Source organism: Haplochromis burtoni, unplaced genomic scaffold (assembly GCF_018398535.1).
Source record: "Haplochromis burtoni strain Fernald_Lab_line unplaced genomic scaffold, NCSU_Asbu1 Contig_6, whole genome shotgun sequence".
In the NCBI taxonomy this organism is placed as follows: Eukaryota; Metazoa; Chordata; class Actinopteri; order Cichliformes; family Cichlidae; genus Haplochromis; species Haplochromis burtoni.
Window position 1 is genome coordinate 579,421 of NW_024582367.1, and position 22,151 is coordinate 601,571.

Genomic DNA, 22,151 nt, shown 5'->3' on the forward strand with positions numbered 1-22,151 from the left:
ATGTTTTTAATGGGATTCTGCAGCGATGCAAATCAAAGCCACAAAGCAGCGTGTGGGGCAGGAGCATCTGGTTATCGTTGTCTGTCTGGTTACTTCACATTAAAGTGACTTTCCCGATCAAAGCTTTTGTTCTCAGACACAAACCATGATCCATCTTAGGGATGATCATCAAAGTTGATACACAAACCATATATGTAAGCATCACTTTTTAAAATCTTTGACAATGGTAGCCTTTTATAATTAGCATTTTTTTTGGATGTAACAAAAATCTTCTTGGAAATACTTTTTTTTTCCACAGTGCCTTCTCCGCATCTCTTCCTCAAATCATAAAATATTTATGCATCTGCATTTTTTTTAACTTAACAAAAAGCAAACAAGCTTCTGTGTGTGTGTGTGTGTGTGTGTGTGTGTGTGTGTGTGTGTGTATGGGAACAAAATGCTGGCCCCCACACGTTTGAAGGCATTTTCGAGGCTCAAAATGTGGTTTTAGTGTCAGGGTTACAGTTGGGTTATGGTTAGGTTTAGGCTAAGGATTAGGGTTAGGCATTCATTTTTGATGGTTAGGGTAAGCAGCTAGGGAAGCATTATGTCAATTAATTAAGATATAAAAATGAGTTTGTTTGTGTGTGTGTGTGCAAGACAGAGAGAAAGATGGCTTGACGAGCAGGTTTTATTTAAAATTACTAAACAAAGATTCCTCCACCACAAACATAGAAGAACAGAACATTTTCCCTGTGTGTTATATAAACTTTGACTTACATCATAATATGGGATGTTACTGTAGTCACCTGCATGACTTCAATTTATTTGCCATCAGCAACGCCAAGACTTTAAACTTTACATTAAATATTTGACCTCTTGAGTCAAAGTCATATAGCCTTCCCCTTTAGAGGCTGTTCTTGATTATCTCAGCCTGGCTCATAATTACTCATTTTTTAACCTTAAGGACACATACATATGATCATTTTTGCTTCATAAAAATTTCTCAGTGCAAGTTTTACAACTTTGTGTTTTTAACACAGAGTGACACCCACTTAACCCAATCCAGTCAGCATGGTAATCAGTAATCACAGTTACGTGCTTGTGGTTATTGCAGCCTGGTTGTACCCCAGTGTAGTCGAGCGTGGATGAACTCATCTCCAGTGTTTTTCAGATAAATGTTCTGATCCTGTGAACTCTAGTTTTAAGAACTCCACCTAATAAGCGGTAAAAAATGTTGCTCAGGTGCTGTACTATCAGTATTATTTTGACAATAAGCCAAACAATGGTTTGTGTTTACACTGCATTGTTGTGCCCGTGTTTAGACACAGAAACGGTAAAAGTCATTAGTTCAAAAGTGGAAGATGTACATTTCATTCATGAAATTTCTTTGCTGCTTATACAATTTTGGTCACATGGGGCGATCGTGGCTCAAGAGTTGGGAGTTCGCCTTGTAATCGGAAGGTTGCCGGTTTGAGCCCCGGCTTGGACAGTCTCGGTCGTTGTGTCCTTGGACAAGACACTTCACCCGTTGCCTACTGGTGGTGGTCAGAGGGCCCGGTGGCGCCTCTGTCAGTGCACCCCAGGGTGGCTGTGGCTACAATGTAGCTTACCATCACCAGTGTGTGAATGGGTGGATGACTGGATGTATAAAGCGCTTTGAGGTCCTTAGGGACTAGTAAAGCGCTATACAAATACAGGCCGTTTACCATCTTCCTGCAAAATATTAAAACAAATAAAATTAAGATGTACCAAGCCACGCTCAATGGGGAAGATGTGAGGTCTTATATTGGGAGGCTTCAACAAAAGTTAGAACCATGACCTCTGTCTGCTGACAGCACTGGGTATTTTAACTGTGTTATCTGCCACAAGGACCGTCCAGCTGCTTGTACATAAAGCAAAGGGTTTATCAAGCTTCTGTGAGGTTAGAACTTCAGAATCTGGATCACCATACCTGCTATCGTCACCTACTTTTGTAAAGTCAAGTGATATTTCCAAAAGCCTGTCTATATTTGAAACTATTTATCAATTTCTCAAGCTGCACAAGCTCAAACTTTGTCCCATCATGAACACCATTGCAGGATTCTTTGATGAAATAGAATTTCACAGCTTTGCTTTCAATTTTCTTCACTTGACTGATTATTTGGCTGAGTCAGAGTTTCTTGCTCCCGACTATTGTCTGATTGAGATGGTGCAACACTTGGTATAGGTTGGCTGTCACTCACAAGTTCCACCTTTACCATCGGGGGTTTCAAATATTTATCACGGTGATCCTGAGATGGCGATTGTGAAGGGAGCGAAGAGCTGGGTGAATGTCGAGGTGAGTGTCGTGTGAGCTGCAGTTGCTTCTTCTCTTCGAACTCCTTAGCGCTAACCAGGGGGACGTGTATCTTTTCAGTGCGATGGAACAAGTTGTAATCCACCCTGTAGCTCTTCCTGCCGACTCTGATCATCTCCTGGAACAGCTGACCCCAGAGGATCTCGTTTGGAGTGTAAGAGGTTCGCGTCTGATGCAGAATACCTGTGGAGTCATCTGTGTAGGTAAATGACACAACCAGTTCAAAGTCTGCTCTCTGCAGATCGGCATAAGTCATGGAGTACAGCGGGCTGCCAGGTTCAATCTTGTGATAGATGGTGGTTGGTGTGGCGAGGATGATGTCCTTCTGCTGGATGACCAAGTCTTCATAAGTCACATCAACTCTCCCAGTGGCGTGCATCGTACTGCGGACTATCTGGGCGGTAGCTGTCCCCTCCACCAAGTGGTACCTGCGGAAGTCCCCAACTCTCCAGGAAAGATAAATGTAACCATTACGAAGGTTGATGACAGCACGGTTGCTGAAGCCCACCGTCTGCGCCCTCTTTCTGGCCGAGGCCATTTTGGCAACAGCAATTCCAATGACGAACGTATCAATGAAGCAGCTCATGACGTCTTGTATGGTGACGATGATGATGGCATGCATGCAGTTCTCAGACATTCCTCTGAATCCGTAACCAATGGTGGTCTGAGTTTCGAGCGAGAAGAGGAAAGCGGCTGTGAAGCTGCGGACTTCAAACACGCAGGGTTCAGTGTTGGGATCCTTGATGTCTCCGTTAGCGAGAGCGATGACCCAGAAGAGGATTCCAAAAAAGAGCCAGGACAGAATGTAAGAGAGAGCAAAGATCAGAAACATCACCCTCCATCTGATCTCCACCAAGGTGGTAAAGATGTCGGTCACAAACAGCAGCCTCTCCTCAGGAACATGGCGGAACATGATGTTAGAGCTGCCTTCTTTACGTACGTAGCGGTATTTGTTGGGTCGGGGTCCATTTTCGGTCTTCATGGGGATTTCATCAGTGTGGCTCACAGATGTATACTGTCTGTGATGCATCTTCCAGAGGCTGCAGGGAACATATCAAAGATATTATATGCAAAAATGCAAATTCAATGACAAAGACAATAACAGATCATTCTTTGATGTTGCAAGGTGGTTAGTACCATGACTAGAAGGTTCCTGGTTTGAACTTCTGCTCGGTTTAATTGGTGAGTCTAAATATCTTTAGGATTGGATGTGAAAGTGAATGGTTCCCCATGGACTGCCTGAGATCTATCCCACCTTGTGTCCAAAGTCAGCTTGGAGAGTCTTTGTAAGGGATAAGCAGTTCACAAAACATATGGAACGATGGATATTCTGATATTGTCAGTGAATAACCACTTAAGTATTTTTTAAAGGAAAGATCCAACCATAAACCATCATTTGCATGATGGTTTTAAAATATGAGAACATGTTGCTTTCCCTGCTCTTACCTTACTTTAAACAGTATATTTGAATTTTTTTGGCCTGTTGGGCGGATAAAACAGGATATTTGTGCAAATCAACTGTCTTCAGGATGTTTTTCTTTAGATTAATCTTGAAAATAGCAAAAAAATTAAATTAAATGATAATAAAATCATTTGTTTGGGGGTTTTTTTTAAGCTAGAAAGGCTGGATGTGTCATGGTCTGTGGGAGTGCCTGGAGTGGTTTTCCTTCTGGCTGCTGAGCCATCCCTTGGGGGCGGAGACTTCAGTGCTTCACCTGAGCCTCATCTGCGAGCAATCAGCGGGAGATCTACTTAAGCTGACTCAACTGGCTCCTCTTCGTCAGTTTGTTCTATTCTTCTTGGCGATAAATGACGTTTACCCTTCGTGGTGGTCCTCGTGTGATTTATCTCTTGGAGTAATTTCTGTCTTCCCTTCATTCAGCGGAGTTCCAACCCTGGCTTCACCTTACTTGGACAGTCTCTGTCTCCCAGCCTGCCCTCCGACCTCCACGCTTCAGCTTGAGACCCTCCAGACGCTTTCCACGGACCTATCTCCCCTCCCCTCAGTGATACTAACCCGGACTGGCACAGTAAGGCAAACAATTCTTCAGTTTCTAACGATCAAGCTCCAGTTTTCTCTTCAGACTATAACTACCTCTCCCTCTGTTACAGAATATTCCCCCGGCTCTCTGACCTCTTCCCCATTCCTGCAACTAGCCTTATTGGGCCTCACTCGTTACTTTAGGTCACTGTTCCAATTAAATATCACTGTAAAGCACTCCTCGCCTGTGTTTGTCTGCATTTTCGGGTCCACTTAACTGGGCGAACCTTTCAGTTCATGACAGGATGGATAATCGTATCTCCCAGATCTTTAGAATTTACCTCCTAACTAACTTTGAATCAGTTCCTGACAAGAGTGTTAAAATCAACAGCTTTCTATAGTTTGCCACTTTGGACTGAGAGCTGTGCAGTTGGTATTGTAGTTAAATTGACCCAAAACCTGAGTGAAGGTCATTAGAGTAATGCAGGTCATGACAATTGGAGCCAACAGACAGACAAGCAGACGGACAAGTCTGCAGACTGAACAGCCGCCGTCTGATGTCTGACCTAAATCAGGAGTCCAAAAATTGTGACACGAAAATGCACATTTTTGTTAAGGCTCTAATTACACTTCTGCACATGCACCTGAAATATCCCCATTTATATTCAGCTCCATATCCATGTTCAAACTGCCTCAGGAGAGTAGCAAAGTGCTAGATAAGAGTCGATCCATTTACTGTTACCATTCATAAAGACAAACTGAATTAATTTTGACTCTACTGCTAATTAGCTATTGAGTGTTTTTGGTGTCACGATTAATTTCTGACAAGAAGCAGAGATGTGATATACATAAAGCTGTTTAATTATTTAACATCCTCATTTGGAACATCCCAAAGGGCTTTTTACTGTGAGAGTAAAACGCCCGCCCTCTTCCATTTTCCACTTTCTCTCTTTCCAGACTCTGATGCTGGAGGAATCAATTAAGAGTGGAGGTCTCCCTGTATTGAAACATCAGTTGGTAATCTCCAAGGTTATGTCATTTGTGTGGTATTTTATAATTTTGTCTTCATTGTAGATTTGTTCTGAAGGTGTATTTTTAGGCAGCAATATGGGAATGTTTACCATGAATGATCCCACTTTTCCTGCTATTTGTGTTAATATGTTTAATCCTAATGGGGCAGTTGCCTGGAGATACAAAACTCACTGCAACAGTGCTTGCTCGAGCTGCCACTTCTTTTAGCTTCTTACTTAGTTTTTGTTTAATAAGCCATTGCTAAGGTGATGGCATTCATGCACCTTCAGGCAGTAGTGGAATAAATCCATTAAAGGCTCATCTATTACGGTAATCATCATTAGACGATTAAAAGTTCTGAAAATGCATCAAACAGAAGATTTCATGTGAATTGTGCTGTTTTATCTTGTTTTATGCCACAGATTAATGTCTTTTGCACATATTTCCATGCAGAGTTTTGCTGCTGTCCAAAATCAATGGCCCAAGATCCTTTTTTTTTCTGGGTGGAGGTCAAAGTACTGTCAGAGGGCCAATAAAGGAAACACCACTGCATTGAACTGGTCAAAGTTAGCAGGGGAAAAATTAATGTGGAAACTGGAATAGTGTCATGGTGCGATCACGGGCAGAGGAAGGATCAATCACAGCCAAACCACTGAGAGCATCCTCTACGCCCAAAACAAATGGGTTTTGAATCACCGCTATCTGACTGAGTGAACCGGGCTCCAGTCACAGACTCCACTTTCTTCTGGCCACAGTGAACATCCCCACTGCCAGAGCATGGAGCTCGCTCCATGAGGTCATAGAAACAACGTCCTGTTAGCTTCCCATAATCCCTTCCTAAATACCCTGATAATACAAAAGGAGAAAAGTGCAGCTTCCTACTGGAAAGTAACTGACACTGAGTTACTGATTCATTTGTAGGTTATCAATTTGAAATCTAACTTTTAGTTCCCATGTTTTTCAGAACACTAGAAAAGTGAAGGCAGTCATCGAATGTTCATTAAGATGTGCCAAACGATTCATGTATTTGATACTTTTCTTTAGTCGTATAGATTTAAGCTTCCAACAAATACTCAGTTTACATCCACGTTCGTTACTGAACACTGGTCGTTTCAGACTTAGATACAGTAAGTCAGTCCACCACTTTGGTCCATACCAAGATATGTAAAACAATTTCAATGACTGAATAGCTGGACTGCTAAGATATTTATTCTTTTTTTAGATATTCGTAGTGTTCAAATGAATAAATCTGACTTTATTTTGGTAATCGTGCTGCTTTTTTCTTTTAGCAGCTCCAAGTCTGTCAAACTTCTCAGTGATTCTCTGCAAGATCTCAGCGTTTTCACTGAAGAATGTCCACTCTCAGGACTAGTAGCATTCATGGGCTTAGGCTAGAGCTGGGCGATATGAGATTTTTTTCATATCACGATATGTTTTTTTCATTTCAGTCGATAACGATATCTATCACGATATAAGCCAAATAACTATATTTGTAAGATTTAAATGTGCCGTTGCTCACAAGTAAAATGTGAAATAATCAGCAGCTTGTTTTTATTTAAATATTTATTTCCCATAATAAGTTCAACAGGGTAGATGTACTTAAGGAACATGAGACTTTTTCAGATAAATAAAGGCAAATATTGCAAACTACACAAAAGGCAGCCGCTAAAGCGTTTAAGTTTCAAAATAGAACAAACGAAACAGACTAAATTGTCAATTCCACTTAGAAACAAAATATTAATTCTAAAAATAAATCTTAGTTTGTTTTACAGAAGAACAGACAAAACTGACTAACTATTGTCAATATCAAATAAACTGAGAACTAAAAGGAAATTCTCAATCTCTCCTTGTTGTATAGCTTAGCTTTTCAAACAGTTTTAACAGTTACTTTAGTCTGACAAAAGCCGAATGACGAATTAGCGCTTCCAGTCAGAGACTGAGGCTACGTCCACACGTACACGGGTATTTTTGAAAACGGAGATTTTCCGTTTTCGTTTTAAAAAATAATCCCGTCCACACATAAAGGCAGAAATGAAGGAAAACGCTGCTAGGAACATGCCAAAGCAGCAGGTGGCGATATATTCCTAACCGTGCAGAAATGTTGGCCAATCAGAAGTCTAGAAGCCTCGGTGGGAAAAAGTAAACAAAGCTGGGGCATAGAAGCAGAACCGAGTCGTATGTGTGGAGGGACAGTAACTGTGTGTATATGTAAGCATTTAAACACTGCAGAGAGTAGAATTAACAGTAACAGTATTGTAGAAATTCATTTCACCGAAACAATAACGTGGCGCACAGTGTGACGCATGCACCAGTTTATTGTATTTCCAGACTTGCTTTCGGCACAATTTACAGTGCACGCTACTCTGTTTTTTGTCAGACTTGAAATAGCCGAAATACCTTCACACTACGGAACTTCTATGGCTCTTCCGTTCGACAATCTCTCCGGCGTTGGAACCATCATCTGTTTTCTCTTCGGTCACGCTCGGTTGATTTTTCTAGTCGGCGCACTCATTTCCTCCATTACCCGCTGGCTGCTTCCCAAACAAACACACGTGCGGCTTGGCACTTGTGCTGTACGTAACAAGTCACGCGACGTGACGCTGCGGCTGTGATTGGTTCGGCTCTGCGCTACTTAATTTGGATTGGCTGACCTTTTTTTTTTTTTTTTTTTTTTTTGAGGACAAGAGCGGCGAGGTCTATCGCGATAGCTTAATTTCTCTATCGAGTAAAAGTTATATCGCGATACATATCGTTATCGTTCTATCGCCCAGCTCTAGCTTAGGCACATGAGTCCTGACTTTTGCTCTCGAGCTGCATGATACACATTATTAGGTATACATATATAAGTTGCAGGGTGCTGCAGTGGTTATCACTGCTACATCACACCAAAAAAGATTCTGGGTTTGAATTCAGTGGCCATCATGCTCCTTTCTGTGTGGACATTTTGGGTGCAGCACCATATGCTACTAAAGCTACAGTAACTAACTGCCAACTGATTGTGGAGTACACATTCTTTCTGTAGTGTGCATCAGTTGTTGGGATTCAAGATCCTTTATTTGTCACATGCATAGTTATAAGAGTACAACACGCAGTGACATGTATCCTGACACACTCCTCGACTGTGCAAAAAGGGAGAGAACATTATATACATTTAGTGACTCTATACAGGGGGACATTATGTGCAGTAAGTAGCATTATATGCACTGGGCGCGTCACTGACCGGTCTCTAGGCATGCTTCACCGGGATTTAGCAATAAGTGACTGCCAGCAACAACTCGCTAACTGTTTGGGAAATACCGCTTTGTCTCTTGTGGCCCGTGATTGGCAGTCAATCGCCCACGACTCTCAAGGTCTGTGTGACATGACCTTAGATTAACTGATTGGCTGTAACTGGCTGAAAGTATGATTGAGAGTATGAATGAGTGTCTTTGTGTTAATTCTGTGATAGACTGGTGACCTGTCTAGGGTGTACCCCACCAAATCCCTGCATTGGTTATGCAATTTAAAAAAATAATGGACATTTATGGTGCATATTAATCCTGGCATAAGAAAGATAACGTGTGTATGTTAGTTATGCTGCAATAGGCCTGGGCTGCTGAGCATTTCCTGTTCATTCACATATTTTTATTCCCCTTTGCATTTAATCATCAGTTATTCTCAATATCTGGCTCTCTCTCTCCCTCCCCTCAGCCCATCCTTTTGAAAGGGAGTTTTTCCTTCCCACTGTCGCAAAACTGTTTCATACAATCACCCGATTGTTGCGGTTTTCCCTGTATTATTGTACAATCTTTATCTTATAATAAAAAATGCTTTACGGTGACTGTTGCTCTGATTTGGTGCTGTGTAAATAAAGCTGGTTTGAATGTAAAATTTCAGAAAAATTTCAAATAAAAAAAATACAAATTAAAATGAACATGGTAAACATCTTGTTGGCCACGTACACAAATTGGGAAAATGCACATTAGATTTAGGTAATGTACATCTTCACATGTTTTGCAGCTACTGTTAAGAAATATTTTTTCTTCTCCTTCAGTCTAGACACCAGGACACGATGAAAACGAATCTAACAACGAATATTAAATGGAGTCATTAAAACTGCTCTTTAAGAGTAACACAAGCAGACAAGTTAAATTAAGATACTTTCATCTTGTTTCATGTGGTCAGCTAATAAATATAATTACTGCATTATTAATTTGACATTTCTTAAGGTGATGTAAGTGTTGTCAGAGTGAATTTGATCATAACAGGAAGTGGAATGTCAGGCTATGAAAAGACCTTTTAATCAGGGCCCAATGTGTTTTTAAATGTTTCAAGATACTAAGAAAAACAAAACCTGTTGCAGTCATGCGATGAATATACTGTACTGTAATCTGAGATTGCTTTGTTTCTCTAGGAAATGATAGACAGTCGTCGGAATATTCTTAGCAACGACTACAGCGGCATTCAGACAGGCCTCGCAGGTCCCTGTGAGATGTTGACTCATGAGGTTGGGCTGTTTTCACCACAACCACTTTGCTTAATTCTGTGTTCTGTGTACAAAACACAGCATCACACAGAACAACCAAAACACATCCTGACCTTTGGCATGACGTTTCCACTGCACTCAGAGTTGTGATACTTCATATTCCTGAGGTTTATGTCATTATCTTTGCAAACATTTTTGATAGCATCCTTTTGTGTTCTAAATTTAGCCTAAATGTCTAAGAATCAAAGGATGAACTCTGGAAACAACTTGGGCAATTGGCTTGTTTCCTCTCTTGCTCGGGGCACTTACAACTCCATTACATGCTCACTTACTGCAAATGACACTGTGCCACCCATTTGCGGTTCACTGAAACAGAACCGTGTATACGGGTGGCTAGCTCAACTCTACCCCGGAGCTTTCTGCCACCTCTAATGACCTTCAAAGCCTCCAATCTTTTGGGAATATTTCCAGCTCCCTTTAGACTTACATTCAGTTGTCATTGAGCCTTGCTGCAGGAGGTTTAGTGCCCGAAGTTTTTAAATGCACAATAAAGGATGTTGGTCATTTTTAAGCAGCCCACTCCTGAAGGTTAATGGTTTATTCATGCTTCAAATACCACATGAACGAAACACGTGTTTGGATTTGTGTTTGCTTCATCAGAGACAGTTCTTCATATTTCAGTATATTTCTACTAATTCTAGTTTCTACCATCCTATTACAGTGTCATTGTTCAGGACTTATTTTTTTTAATTGTAGACCTGGGTAATTTAATTTAAATGTGTTGTGTGACTTTTAAATTTTGCTACAACTGCACGATCTTTCTCCATAACCGGCATGACCTTTGCAGTCTGCATTCTTGCTTGTTTGAATGTTCAATAGACACATATTTATAAAACAGTCAGTGCTGCTGTGATGAGCCGTGCCACCTCTTACATTCACCTCATCTCTTTACTTTTGAAATTAATTTCCTGCATCGCTTAAAACACATGTGATGTTTAAAGTAACCCTCCAGGCAAAATCAGATTTCGTTGTGAAACACGAGTACAAGCATTACTTATCACCTTGACCACATCTCGTCATGTACTTTGTTTTTTTTAAACAGCCAGGCGTCGTGTTCCTGCTCGTACTACTGAAGCTCAGATTACCAATTGTTCTGCGTACTTCTTGCAGTAGAAGTTATTCATCTAATTATAAGAGCCTCAGGCAACCAATAGGTAACACCAGTGCTTATATAGTATACAGTAGGGAATTAGCTAAATGGGCAAAGACGTTTTACCATTTTTATCTAGTAGATTAAAATTATTTCTTTTATTCTTTGAAGTCTCTAAATCCATATTTAATGTCAGTTCCATCAGGCCTGCAGATCAGTTTGACACTCTGACACTGACATTTCTGATTAGCAAAACAGTAAAAATATAAAGACTTGACAGATCAGTTCTTACCTTTCTGTAAAGTTAAATGCTGATCAGAGTGCAGGACTGTCTGTACCTGGGTTGAGAGGTTCTCCGAGCAGCCACCTGCTGGAATGAACCAGCCCACTCGCCACTGTAAAAAACAAAGATTAACACCTCCCTTTAGCATCTTGTGATGTCACACAGGCAGGTGAGCATTTGTAATTTTGAAGGCGTGTCTATGCAGAGTAAGGAGGGCAGGAGTGCGTACATGTAGATACAACTTGGGTTTCGCACATGTTTCTGTTTTGCATGTCCAGATCAGTTAATACAATGCACACAGCTGAGTGCAAAAGTCTTGAGCCACACCTTATTCCTTTTGTTCCATTCTGTCGAGATGATCCCACACTGCTTTAATAACACTAAAGTGTTTCAGTTATTGGCATATCAAAAGAATAAGTCTCTGATAATCAGATGCTTTCCAGATGATATTACATGGTGGATCACAAAATCACAGTACTTTTCTGCTCATTGTTCCGCTAGTTTTTGACGACGTCTCCAACACCACTGATTGAAATGCAGCCTATGACAGAGCCTCCACTGTGTTTCACAAATGCTGTTGGACCTCTCTCCTCCATACATGTTGATGATGACTTGAAACAGAAATTAAAAATTTGGATTCAATCAGACCTGTTGAATCAGTTTAGAGAGCATTTCTGACAAGGCGTTAGTGAACATTAGATGGATCAATTTAAGGGTCAGATATTCAGGTCTCTCAGGTTTTTGAAGAACCTGATTTTTTGGTATTGTTCATCTGCTGTAGATGGTACTTTCTACATAACTAAACATTAACATTTTATATCTGTCTAAAGACAATATTTTTTAGTTTCACACACTCACACACACAATTTAGAAAAATTTGTAAAAAAAAAAAAATACAGGTAAGATTAGTGCTTGAGTAACCTTGATATGCATCTGCAAGCTGCTTTGCAACCCAAGTGCACTCTGTGTCTGACTTAATCAAAGTCATATCTGTTCTCATTGATGCCTGCTCCGTTCTGGAGGTTTATACTATAGCCGTGCTGTTAGATACATCATAAATAAATGCAACACATCAGTGTTCTTTTGACTATATGTAAATACATTTCTGTTATGCATCCTGAAATGATTTTGGTTACAAATTTCATCAGACTGATTCAGCAAGCGTGAACGGAGAAAATGCAGAACAGTAAAAACGTAGCCGCTAACCCATAACCAGTGTGTTATGGGATTAGCTGTGATTTATAGGACTTGAACAGGAGGCTCAAAAAACAGTGCATAATAACAAGGCCGGAGCGGTCACACTGAGAATGTTACAGGTAAGAGTGTGAAGGAGCACATGCATGAACATCTGCTGGTAACAACACCAGCAGAAACGGTAATAATTCTAAAAATGTTGCAACAGCCAGCAGAATGTTAACTTAAATGTTTCCAAGGACGAGCTTTATTGGAGGCTTGGTTGCCATGTCACTTTCTTCACGTCATCTTTACAATCTCAAAAAGCTCTCAGCCTTTTGATTTCACCGCTCGTCATACATTTATGTCGTTATTATGCTTCAGGTGGAGTCTCTGTCTGAGTGATGGCGTGGGACCTCTACCTGTGAGGTTTGATGTTTCCTCGCAACTTTCCTTAGTTGACGAGGAATCGGTTTATTTGGTGTCAGCCTGTGAATCAGTCCTTCTCTTCGGCCTTTGGCTGTGCACGAAAAAGAAAACAACGTTTAGCTCATCCGCCTGCGTTCACAACAACGAGTTAACAACTGGTGAACTCAGTGCTTTCTTGTGCCTCTCCTTTTGAAAGGTCTAGTGTAAATTCCCTTATTCCCAGCGCTCAACTCAAACATCTAATCTCTTACTTAATAACTGCTCTGCTATTTCAATCTTCTTCCAGGACCTAAAGCATGACTCAGGTTTCAAACAGGGAATTCTTTTGCCTGCAAGCCTGTGTGTGGTGGTGGAGAAAGCATTCATAAATCTTACTTTGATAGTACATGCAATGCAATCCTTTTCATATAGCTACAAACAAATCTGGGACTATGGAAATTAGAGCCTGCTGTTAGGTCAATAACCCCCTTAAGTGTTTATAGTATGAATAGTGGCAAGTAGATGCCACAAATGGCTGAAAGACTGACTTGTGCCTTTAAGTATACCTGTCATTACAGCTAGCCTCGTGTTCTGTGCAGACGGTGGATGCTCATATTAAATGGTTTAAATAGTGAGGTCAGCGCATGGGTACGTAATCCCTATGAGCCAAAAGCTCAGGCTTCGCACTGCTCCAAACAAAAGGTAGACGTAGCCAAAGCGTTACTACTCACTGGTTCCTGGACTTCATTTTGAAGCTTTGCTGGTGCCATGTTGTTTTCATTTGGAGTCACAAGTGACCATATTTGGACAAGAGCGCTTTGAGGGCCCCGAAAAGCACTATATAAATGCAATCCATTATTATTAAGAGAGCGGGGTGCCATGTCCCGAACTAACTGCCCGGCTAGATGCATCTATTAGAGTCACACGTCATGCACGGACACAGATACCTGCTCATTAGTCTTAAGAAACAGATTGGAAAAAATAGAAGAAGTGGAAACTTTCTGTACTGCACAGCAGCAAACACAATCATGAGGTCCAGTTCTGGGAATTGGTGGAAGTGAGGCCCACCTGAGAGCCATCAGCTACCTTATGTTAGCACACCTGTCACCACACCCCTAACTTTAAGTCACTGTCCAAACAGCTGAGCTCCAACATTCATCCATCACACAGCCGAATAGTTTTTTCTACTCTTGGCTCTGTATGATGTCAGTGAGGGCAGATATTTACCTGCTAATAAGATATATGAGGATTACTTTGAATTGTGAATCATGCAAAGCTGCTCTAGTATTGAGAAATAGGGAGCTGGAAATAAGCTCTAAGTATGAAGTACCCTTCATGTAGTTAAAAAAAAAAATAGTTAAAAGATGTTATAGCAGCCTTTAGTCTCAGTGTAGGGGAAACTCACTGATTTTCATATTTTTTAACCATTCAGAAAAAGATCAAATCTCCTTTATCAGACCTCTCTCACTCTGACGCACAAACGCTTCGTCAGCCGACCCATCTGTGAATACTCCTTCATTTCTGCGTCGACTGAATCAAAACACAATGATGCATGTGAGGAAAGCTTGTTGTTGGCTTCCCCCTGCAGAGACAAGACTTATCAACAGTTTTTTTGTGTGCTTTTCAAACAGCGTGATAAAACAAATCTTTTAAAAATATTTTAACCCAGAAAACTGAGTTTTACCCTGTAAAAGAATGATCTTTTCCTTACTGTACCAAAACAACAGTAAAAAGTGAATGAAAGAAACTTTCCACACAAAAAGCCGGTTAGTTTGTGCCATGTCTTCTGCATCCTGTGGAAGAGGAACATGTGCTTGTATAGGTTGTTTATCATGATAGAAAACATCATTTTGCTGGACTTTGTGGTTCATTTTGGTTGTGAACTTAACCCTCCACTGTTTTGCTGGGACAGCACTATATGTTCACTGGCTCCTGCTGCAGGAAAACACATTAATGCCAGTTATTTGACACCTTAGCAAAATCTGCAGACTCAGAAGGCAAAGTACATGAAATGACTCAGTGCTTTTATTTTTCTAGTTGGGGCACAGTGGGGGGTCCTCACATTAAATTCCTCTGGGTGTCTAAGAGTATGTCTGCCAGTTTTTCTGCTTATGAACCTGACTGCATTTTTTGAAAGTGAACACATTTTAGTGTGTGTGTGTGTGTGTGTGTGTGTGTGTTCCCTTGTGTCTGCGTGCATGCTAATGTTACGTGTGCATGAAGTTGGTGGGTTAACAGGGGTCTCAGCAAAACGCAGACCCATAACAAATCACCTCATTTCCAGGAAAAAGAAATAATTTGTTCCCAATAAAAATGATCCACAAAAATACATGAGAACAGTGTGCACGGGGCTCTGATCAAACGTCCGCTTGCAAAGCCAAGGCACAAAATTAAAGAGGCCAGAAAGATTTCAGGGTGTGAAATGCAGACACTGGCTGCTTTCTGAGCAGAGATGCTTCCAAAGAAGTTCTAGAAAAAGGAAGAGATTTTCAAATGATAAAAGATCAGCCAAAATCTTTTCTTGTAGCAGCTTTAAACAGACAGACTGCATCAGAGAAAAGGTGAAAAGGGGTAGACATCATTTTCTGAATAATTTAATGTTTATTTTAAGTGAGGCTTCAGTTTTATGCTGATTTATTTATCTTGATCTTGAATTTCCCATTTAGACTAAAACATGTACTTCTGAAACGTGCCGACTAGCAAAATCTACATTTATTATGTGATATGCATTTAAACTGTGCATCGAGAGGAAAAGCTGTTTACTTTCTCCTCATTTTTTGGACTTTCTTTTTGCCTTTTATGGGATGTGCCTCTGGGTGTCCACTCAGGAAGTCCTGATGGTAAATCTGGCCGTGGCCCCAATCCCACATTTGTTTCCTCTGTGTGCATGTCTGTGTTTGCGTGTGTGTATCTCTTGAGCATCTGTGCAGCGTGTGTGTGTGTGAAAGATTGCATGCATGTAGTGTGTATACCGGCATTTGTGAGGCTGTGTAGTTGGCATGAAATGATCCAGAGTGTATCTTCTTCTTAAAGGGAGAATAAGCAAACAAACAGTGTTGCAGTAGGAAGCTGTTTAACAGCTGCTGAGGTTTGGTTCACTGCAGTTCAGTGATAATGACTGTTAGAGCAGGAGCCGCCGCGCTGGACATCCTGCTCCGATTTCACCTTGATTACACGTGCTTGTCGTTCATGTTCGCTACATGACTTCAGCGGAGAACGCAATCTCTCTCCTTTTCTCAGGTGGAGAATTTATTCAACTTGTACAGAAGCGCAGATCATAAATAAACATTGGCAAAATCAAGTATTTAACTCTTTAAAGCAATATGAAAACCTGAAAAATCTCAAAAGTTTTTTCAGTAATAGTCCATGCTCAAAGGCTTATGATGAGCCACCACCCACCACCATGGATTTATCACAGAACTGGAAACAAGATTTTTAAAAACTGACTCATCTGGGGGAAAGCTGCTTAGTGATAAATAAAAGCACCAGAGAAAGTTTTCCAAGCCTCCACCACGGGGTACCCGAGCGTGCCGACATTAAAGGTGCAACCGATGATCAGGGGAACCAAACCGAACTGAAGACATTAGCTTTCTGCACTTTAAGGTTGACTACACAGCTGGTCAACACGAGCGGTGAAGGAGAACATCAGAAAAAGTTTTCACATTTTTCCAGAGGAAGTGCATTTACATCTGGAATGGCTGAGGATGGTATTCCCTCCTTTATTGGCAGCTGGGGCTTTGGATAAGCTGGTGGCGTTGGCTCAAGTTAGAAAAAAGACTTAAAACTTCCTGCTGACGTTTTAACCAGTAGACATCGAACAGCTTTTTATTTAATTTTCCTAATTATTTATTTTTAAAAACAGTCAAAATCTTCATGAGTCCATGAATTCAAGTTTTTGGTTTTTCTTTTTGTTTTCTCTTGTTGCTCTTTCAGTGACCATTGCTTTGCTATGTGATCTTATAATTGTTTGCAGATTAAGGAATTACTCAGTTTTCCTTGGTAACGGAGCAAAAATGAAATGAACACCAGACAGCTTGAGGAGTTCCTCCACTACAACATTAATTCCCTAAGCTGAATGAATGTAATATTTATAAGGTATATAAACAAGATTTTACTGATGCAGTTCCTCACACGTTAATCATTTAGAAAAAAAATATGCGCGGGGTGTGAAGTTTTTTCGGCTTCTAAAGTCAGGCGTGCAAAGGAAACGTTGGTGAGTCACTGCAGCGTCACTTTGAGCTGCAGTCAGTTTTGCTTGAAGACAAACGCCGATTAAGACACGCTGCCTTGCTTAGCCTTGCTCTGAGGGCAGCTCTGAAGCAGTTGCTGTGTTCGTGTGTGACCGAGTCTTCTTTGGATTACAGAAGATTTTCTTTAGCCCGTATTACTCGACTGTATAGAAAACAGCTGAAATTTCAAAATGTTTTTGCATTTAGATAGTTACACACAGACACACGCTCATATACCGACCAAAGAAAAAGAAAGAAAGAAAAAGCGCTAAATCGTCAGGAGGGAATTTTGGGCTGAGTACACTGGCCGGGGATCCGTGAGGTTCCAGTAATTTCACTGTGTCTCCTGTTTCATTCAGAAGCAACTGTTATGTGCTGCATGTGTGAGTTTCATAAGCATTCTTATGTCATGGCTCATGAGGCTGTGATGTGACGCTAATCTAGCCCAGCACCACCAGGGGAAACAGCTACTTTATACTGGCTCTCAACCACAGCGGACCATTTGGCGAACTTTGTAGGTTTCCATCTTCACTATTGATTCTTCTCTCACTCTTCTCTTTCTCGTCTCTTTCATTTTAATATTTGTCTTAACGATATTAAACAAATGAAGAAATCATTTTGTTGTATCACAGCCAATTGTGACCCCATTTGGGACTTTGTTACACCCAAATGCAAGCGGGCCTAATCTGTGCTGAAAGCAGGGCCCTGATTTGAACACTTTGTATACCTGTATCAGGGCTGACTTTCAGAGTTATTTCAGTCACAAAAAAAAACTGCCAGTTTTTATCCAAGAAGCTGATGAGCCATAGATTTACAGTAGCCTCAATCAAAATGTTAGTTTGTTCAAAGTTAGCTTCACTTAACCTCCCCAGTGATTAAAAATGCATCACAAATACACAACAAGCGTGAACCAAAGACAGCATGACTGCAGTAATAATGCTGCACACAGTGCAATGGGCCACCTGTACCTGAACATCAATCGTTCCTCAGCATCTTCACCTTCTGACCAGCCGCTGTGTGGTGGGTGTTTTTTTCTGTTTTATTAACAGCACAGAACCCAATTTTTAAATCACAGCACGTCACTTTAAAAGCAATCATTATTGAGGTATTATTGTTATTTTAGCGTGCTTTCTTTTATTTCCTGGACTGGGATTTTTAGCCCTGTGACATTTAGCTCTGTTGTGTCGTGCAGTGGTTTATACATTTGCCTTACAAGTAAAAGATCACTGGTTTGGTTCAAGGTGGAAATATAACTCCCTTTGGGGAAGTGTCAGAAAGGGAGTCTGGTGTGAAACATCTGCCTTATCAGTCAGTGGTTGCTTGCTGCCCATCTAATGTATAAATACAAATTGTTTGTAATATGTTGGCAATCTGATGTAGTCTTAGCACAACACATCAGCGATGCGTCTCTTTGCAAAAGAGACTTGACTCAACTTAACTCATCTGGTTGTATTCCTGAATAAAAGTAATATTGCCAAAAGCCTATGTCGCTTTGCAGTTGGATTTCCATCCTGAAGCAACTATGTCACAATTTGTGGAGGAATTTTTTAATTTCTTTTTCAAATCTCAAAATTTTTCCTTCTGGACTTCTAGGCGTGAACTTCTGTTTGTGTATGTACATGACAACAGACAAGTTATTTGTCACAGTTAATTGCAATGTTATCACAAATTGCATGTAATCGCCAACTTGATCCCATTCACTCACAGACTGATAACAGACCGATTCCATTTCATTGCATTTTATGGTTAATTTGATGCATCAAAGTCACTTTGAAGACAGGAGGTGATAGCCGCTAGTTAACCATTAGTTAACTTACTACTGTTAAAAGCTCCGTTTAGCACTCATATATACTATATTAAACTGTCTGCTGACCCTGTCTCTTTCATTAACTCTTTAAAATCCAACAATTCTGTTTAAATCTTAAAAGCTTCAGTAAGCTTCAGGTATCAACTGACAACTTAAGACTTACTGACTGTGCCATTTGCCCTCCAGCTTTGTGGACATGAAGCACTTCCTGTATAAAGGCTAATTTACACCATTGAGCTATGATCTCAAACACTAACATAGATGGGACTCTGTCAGTACAGATTGTGGCATCATCAGGTTGATTGGCTGGTTGCGGTCAATAGACTTACATTAGTTTATGTTAGTGGACTAATGACATAACCAATAACTCAGGGAGAACAAGGTGACTTAAACTAAAAGTAAGTTTAAGGGGGGCCTTTTATTATTCTGGCTGTAACAATGAGGTTTATGTTAAAACCGAGGATACACTGTCCACTTTTTTAGGGGGCAGACTTTGTCGTACGTTACAAAAAGAAATGTGTTTCAGAAATTTTGTTCTGTTTACATTTAAATGAGAAAAAATTTCAAATTTCTTTGGCAAAACTGTTGTGTTGCTTTTGATGTTAGGGGAGAAACCCAACCTCCTAGAGCTAACGTGGACAAACATACAAGTTCAACACATACAGGAAGAGCCATCTAGCTAGTGCCAAGAACTGTTTGCCTGCATGCAGCCAAAGCAAAGGCAGTCGTGACTGGTCAACATTTCTTTGACCACAAATGGAAACCAGAAAGCTTCCAGTAACAAAATCAGATCCCCTTTCCTAAAGACTTTGCATGTCCATGTGCTGATGTGAGTTTATAGAGTTTAAAAACCAAAATCAGCATTTTTAAATCAACTTTTTTGTTAACCTGTGTAGATATAATGCTACCTTACATATTTTTTCCCTCAAAGCGGAGACTGCTTTTCACTGAGCCTATTCTAGAAATGTTTCTGCGCATTAATATTGCATAACAACTGGCGCTGGCGCAAATAACCTGGCAACTGCACACCACAAAAGTGCTGGGCCCAAAGTTGGAACCACTGTCATCTGTGGTTTTGGGAGGTGCTATCCCATGAAATTCACCAAAGATTCATGGATACTGTCTGCAGATTCAGTCCATCATGTTTTCTTCCCATGTCTGTGGTCCTAATTTTATCTACGTAACATTAAACAGTGTTTGGTTCTTGAACCTGTGGAAATAAACCTGTATGCAGAAGAGATAAAGATCTATCAACAGCATCTTTGTAAATCTGAAATAATCGATGCTCAAAATGAGATACCGACATGACTGCATGAAGCAAATTAAGTAAATGCCACTTTTCAACTTTTACAACTTTCAGTTGAACGCAATCCCTTTAGGATCACCACTTTTTCACATGTATCACCACAAATTATTACTTTCCTGCACCAAAAACTAAATGGAAGAGTGGAACAGCATGGTTTATGGTGCCCACTATGGATCCACAGCAATCCAGGCTTAAACACTGTGATCCCCATTTCTGTCCATTTCATCACAGAATATGTAGACGTTAATCAAACAGGCTCAATTCACACGATGTTAAAAGATTACAATCTCTATAAGCCTATGGGGGTTTTAATCACAGATTAAATACTTTATAAAACTTTGTTTTATGGTGCCATGTTTAGAGTTTGGATCTATAAAATTAAGGTGTCTGAAACAGACAAAAAACACTTGCCTTAATCTATTTGTTTACTGGCCATTATACAAGCTGTGTAAACAGCCTCTTAGGTACCTCAATAAAAGCATGTCTGTGTTCACCCAGCTAGTATGCTAATGTCTGAAGGGGCCTTGTTTGGAGCTACCACTGTACCTTCCTGTCTTCATTGCTAACTTGGTTTTGTTTCTTTTGTAACATATCCGTTCCCTTTCTTGCACAACTATGTCATTACTTTTCAAGTTCAAGAAATCTGATCGTTGATTTAACATCCAGTCTTTAACTTGCCAAACTCTCTTTTTTCTGTAACGGACAAAATGATTCAACCTCTCAGAATCTCTTGGAAATATCTTTGTTGAAACAATCTCATTCCAACTGCACTAAAAATATCATCGACTTCAAGAGTTGTCTTGCGGTCTTGGGCTCACAAGTTGGGTTTGAATATCAGGTCCAAAGTTTCCAATCAGATTGACAGCATTCTGCGGGGCGATTGTTCAGATCTTAGCATGAGGTCGAAATTCAATGATATGACTACAGCTTGCTTATTTAGCCTAATTCAACCACAATCTCCATCAAGAAAGTCTTGGCTCTGTTTTTCTTCAACCTCTGTTCTGCGGTAAAAATAGCCTTTAACACAGGCGAAGAGTTCAGAGTCAGGAAAACAACCTTGTTTAGAACATTTAATGAGAATTGAAGCTCACTGACAAACTTATGCTCGCAAATCAACACAGACCACAAATGCACATCCTTATTGCTTTGTGCTAAAGTCACTTACTTTTTTGATGCACTCAAGTCCAGAAGAAGAGCGGCCACTGAGGCTTATATGAGGCGTTCCGATCTTGGTTTTCCCCCCAGATGTTTTTCCTCATATTTTACTATTTAACTAGCTCTAAAAAAAAAACAAAAAAAAAAACAAACATTGCAGCATTGCTCCTCACAAAGGTTGTGTTGGTGTCTGTGCTCTAGACTCTCATTGTACATTAAACCCCTTCCTGGAATGTCTTACCTGATGGCACGTGGAGGACAAAGTCCCATCTGAGTGTTTTGCAATCTGTAAGCTGGAGCAAGTTTGCGAGAGGTACTGGGGGCTGAAAACCTTCCCAAAATTTGAAAATAAACTTCAGAAAATATTTGTTTTACTACAGTGATTTAGTAGAAGTATTTGTCTCCAAGGGTTCACTTGGTTCTGAGAGAGCAATATGAGAAATTGTTCATGCTAAGTGGAATGTGTAAGAGGATGCTACTCATCCACTCGGCCTTGTTAAAACAGTTGCATAATCACCAACTGAGGTAAATATGCTCATCGCACAGTGCTTCTGAAGCTACTGTTGAAGCTTTACTTGGGTGATTAAAGGAAGCTTCTCAGTCAATTGCCAGTAGTACATCAATGATACTGGTGTAGAGACGATTTTAACTGGTTTTGAATCAGCCCAATAGCATTCCTCTTATGATTTATGAGGTGGCACTCTCTGTGTTGTTGTTTTTTTTCCAAGTCAACTAATTTACTATGAAAAAGATAAGAAGTGCAACTGGTTGTCTGCTAGTCAGAAGTTTAGTGGTTCAATCCAGGTTTACACCAGTTTGCATTTTCATGTGGGCAAACTACAGAACCCCTTGTTTCCAATGTATTT

At 40.4% G+C, this 22,151-nt stretch overlaps 1 protein-coding gene across 1 annotated transcript; it reads right to left on the reverse strand.

Annotated features, from left to right (window-relative positions):
- Positions 1-652: 652 nt before the first annotated feature.
- On the reverse strand, positions 653-21,486 carry kcnj16 (potassium inwardly rectifying channel subfamily J member 16). The gene is made up of 3 exons (XM_005913820.2): positions 21,296-21,486; positions 11,217-11,319; positions 653-3,357 (listed from the first exon to the last, which is right to left on the reverse strand). The coding sequence occupies exon 3, from the start codon at positions 3,345-3,347 to the stop codon at positions 2,097-2,099; it is 1,251 nt and encodes a 416-aa protein (XP_005913882.1). The 5' UTR covers positions 3,348-3,357; positions 11,217-11,319; positions 21,296-21,486; the 3' UTR covers positions 653-2,096.
- Positions 21,487-22,151: the final 665 nt, after the last annotated feature.

Excerpts from the sequence above, each read along its gene's own strand:
- kcnj16 (XM_005913820.2), bottom strand. The coding sequence starts at position 3,347 with ATGCATCACAGACAGTATACATCTGTGAGCCACACTGATGAAATCCCC.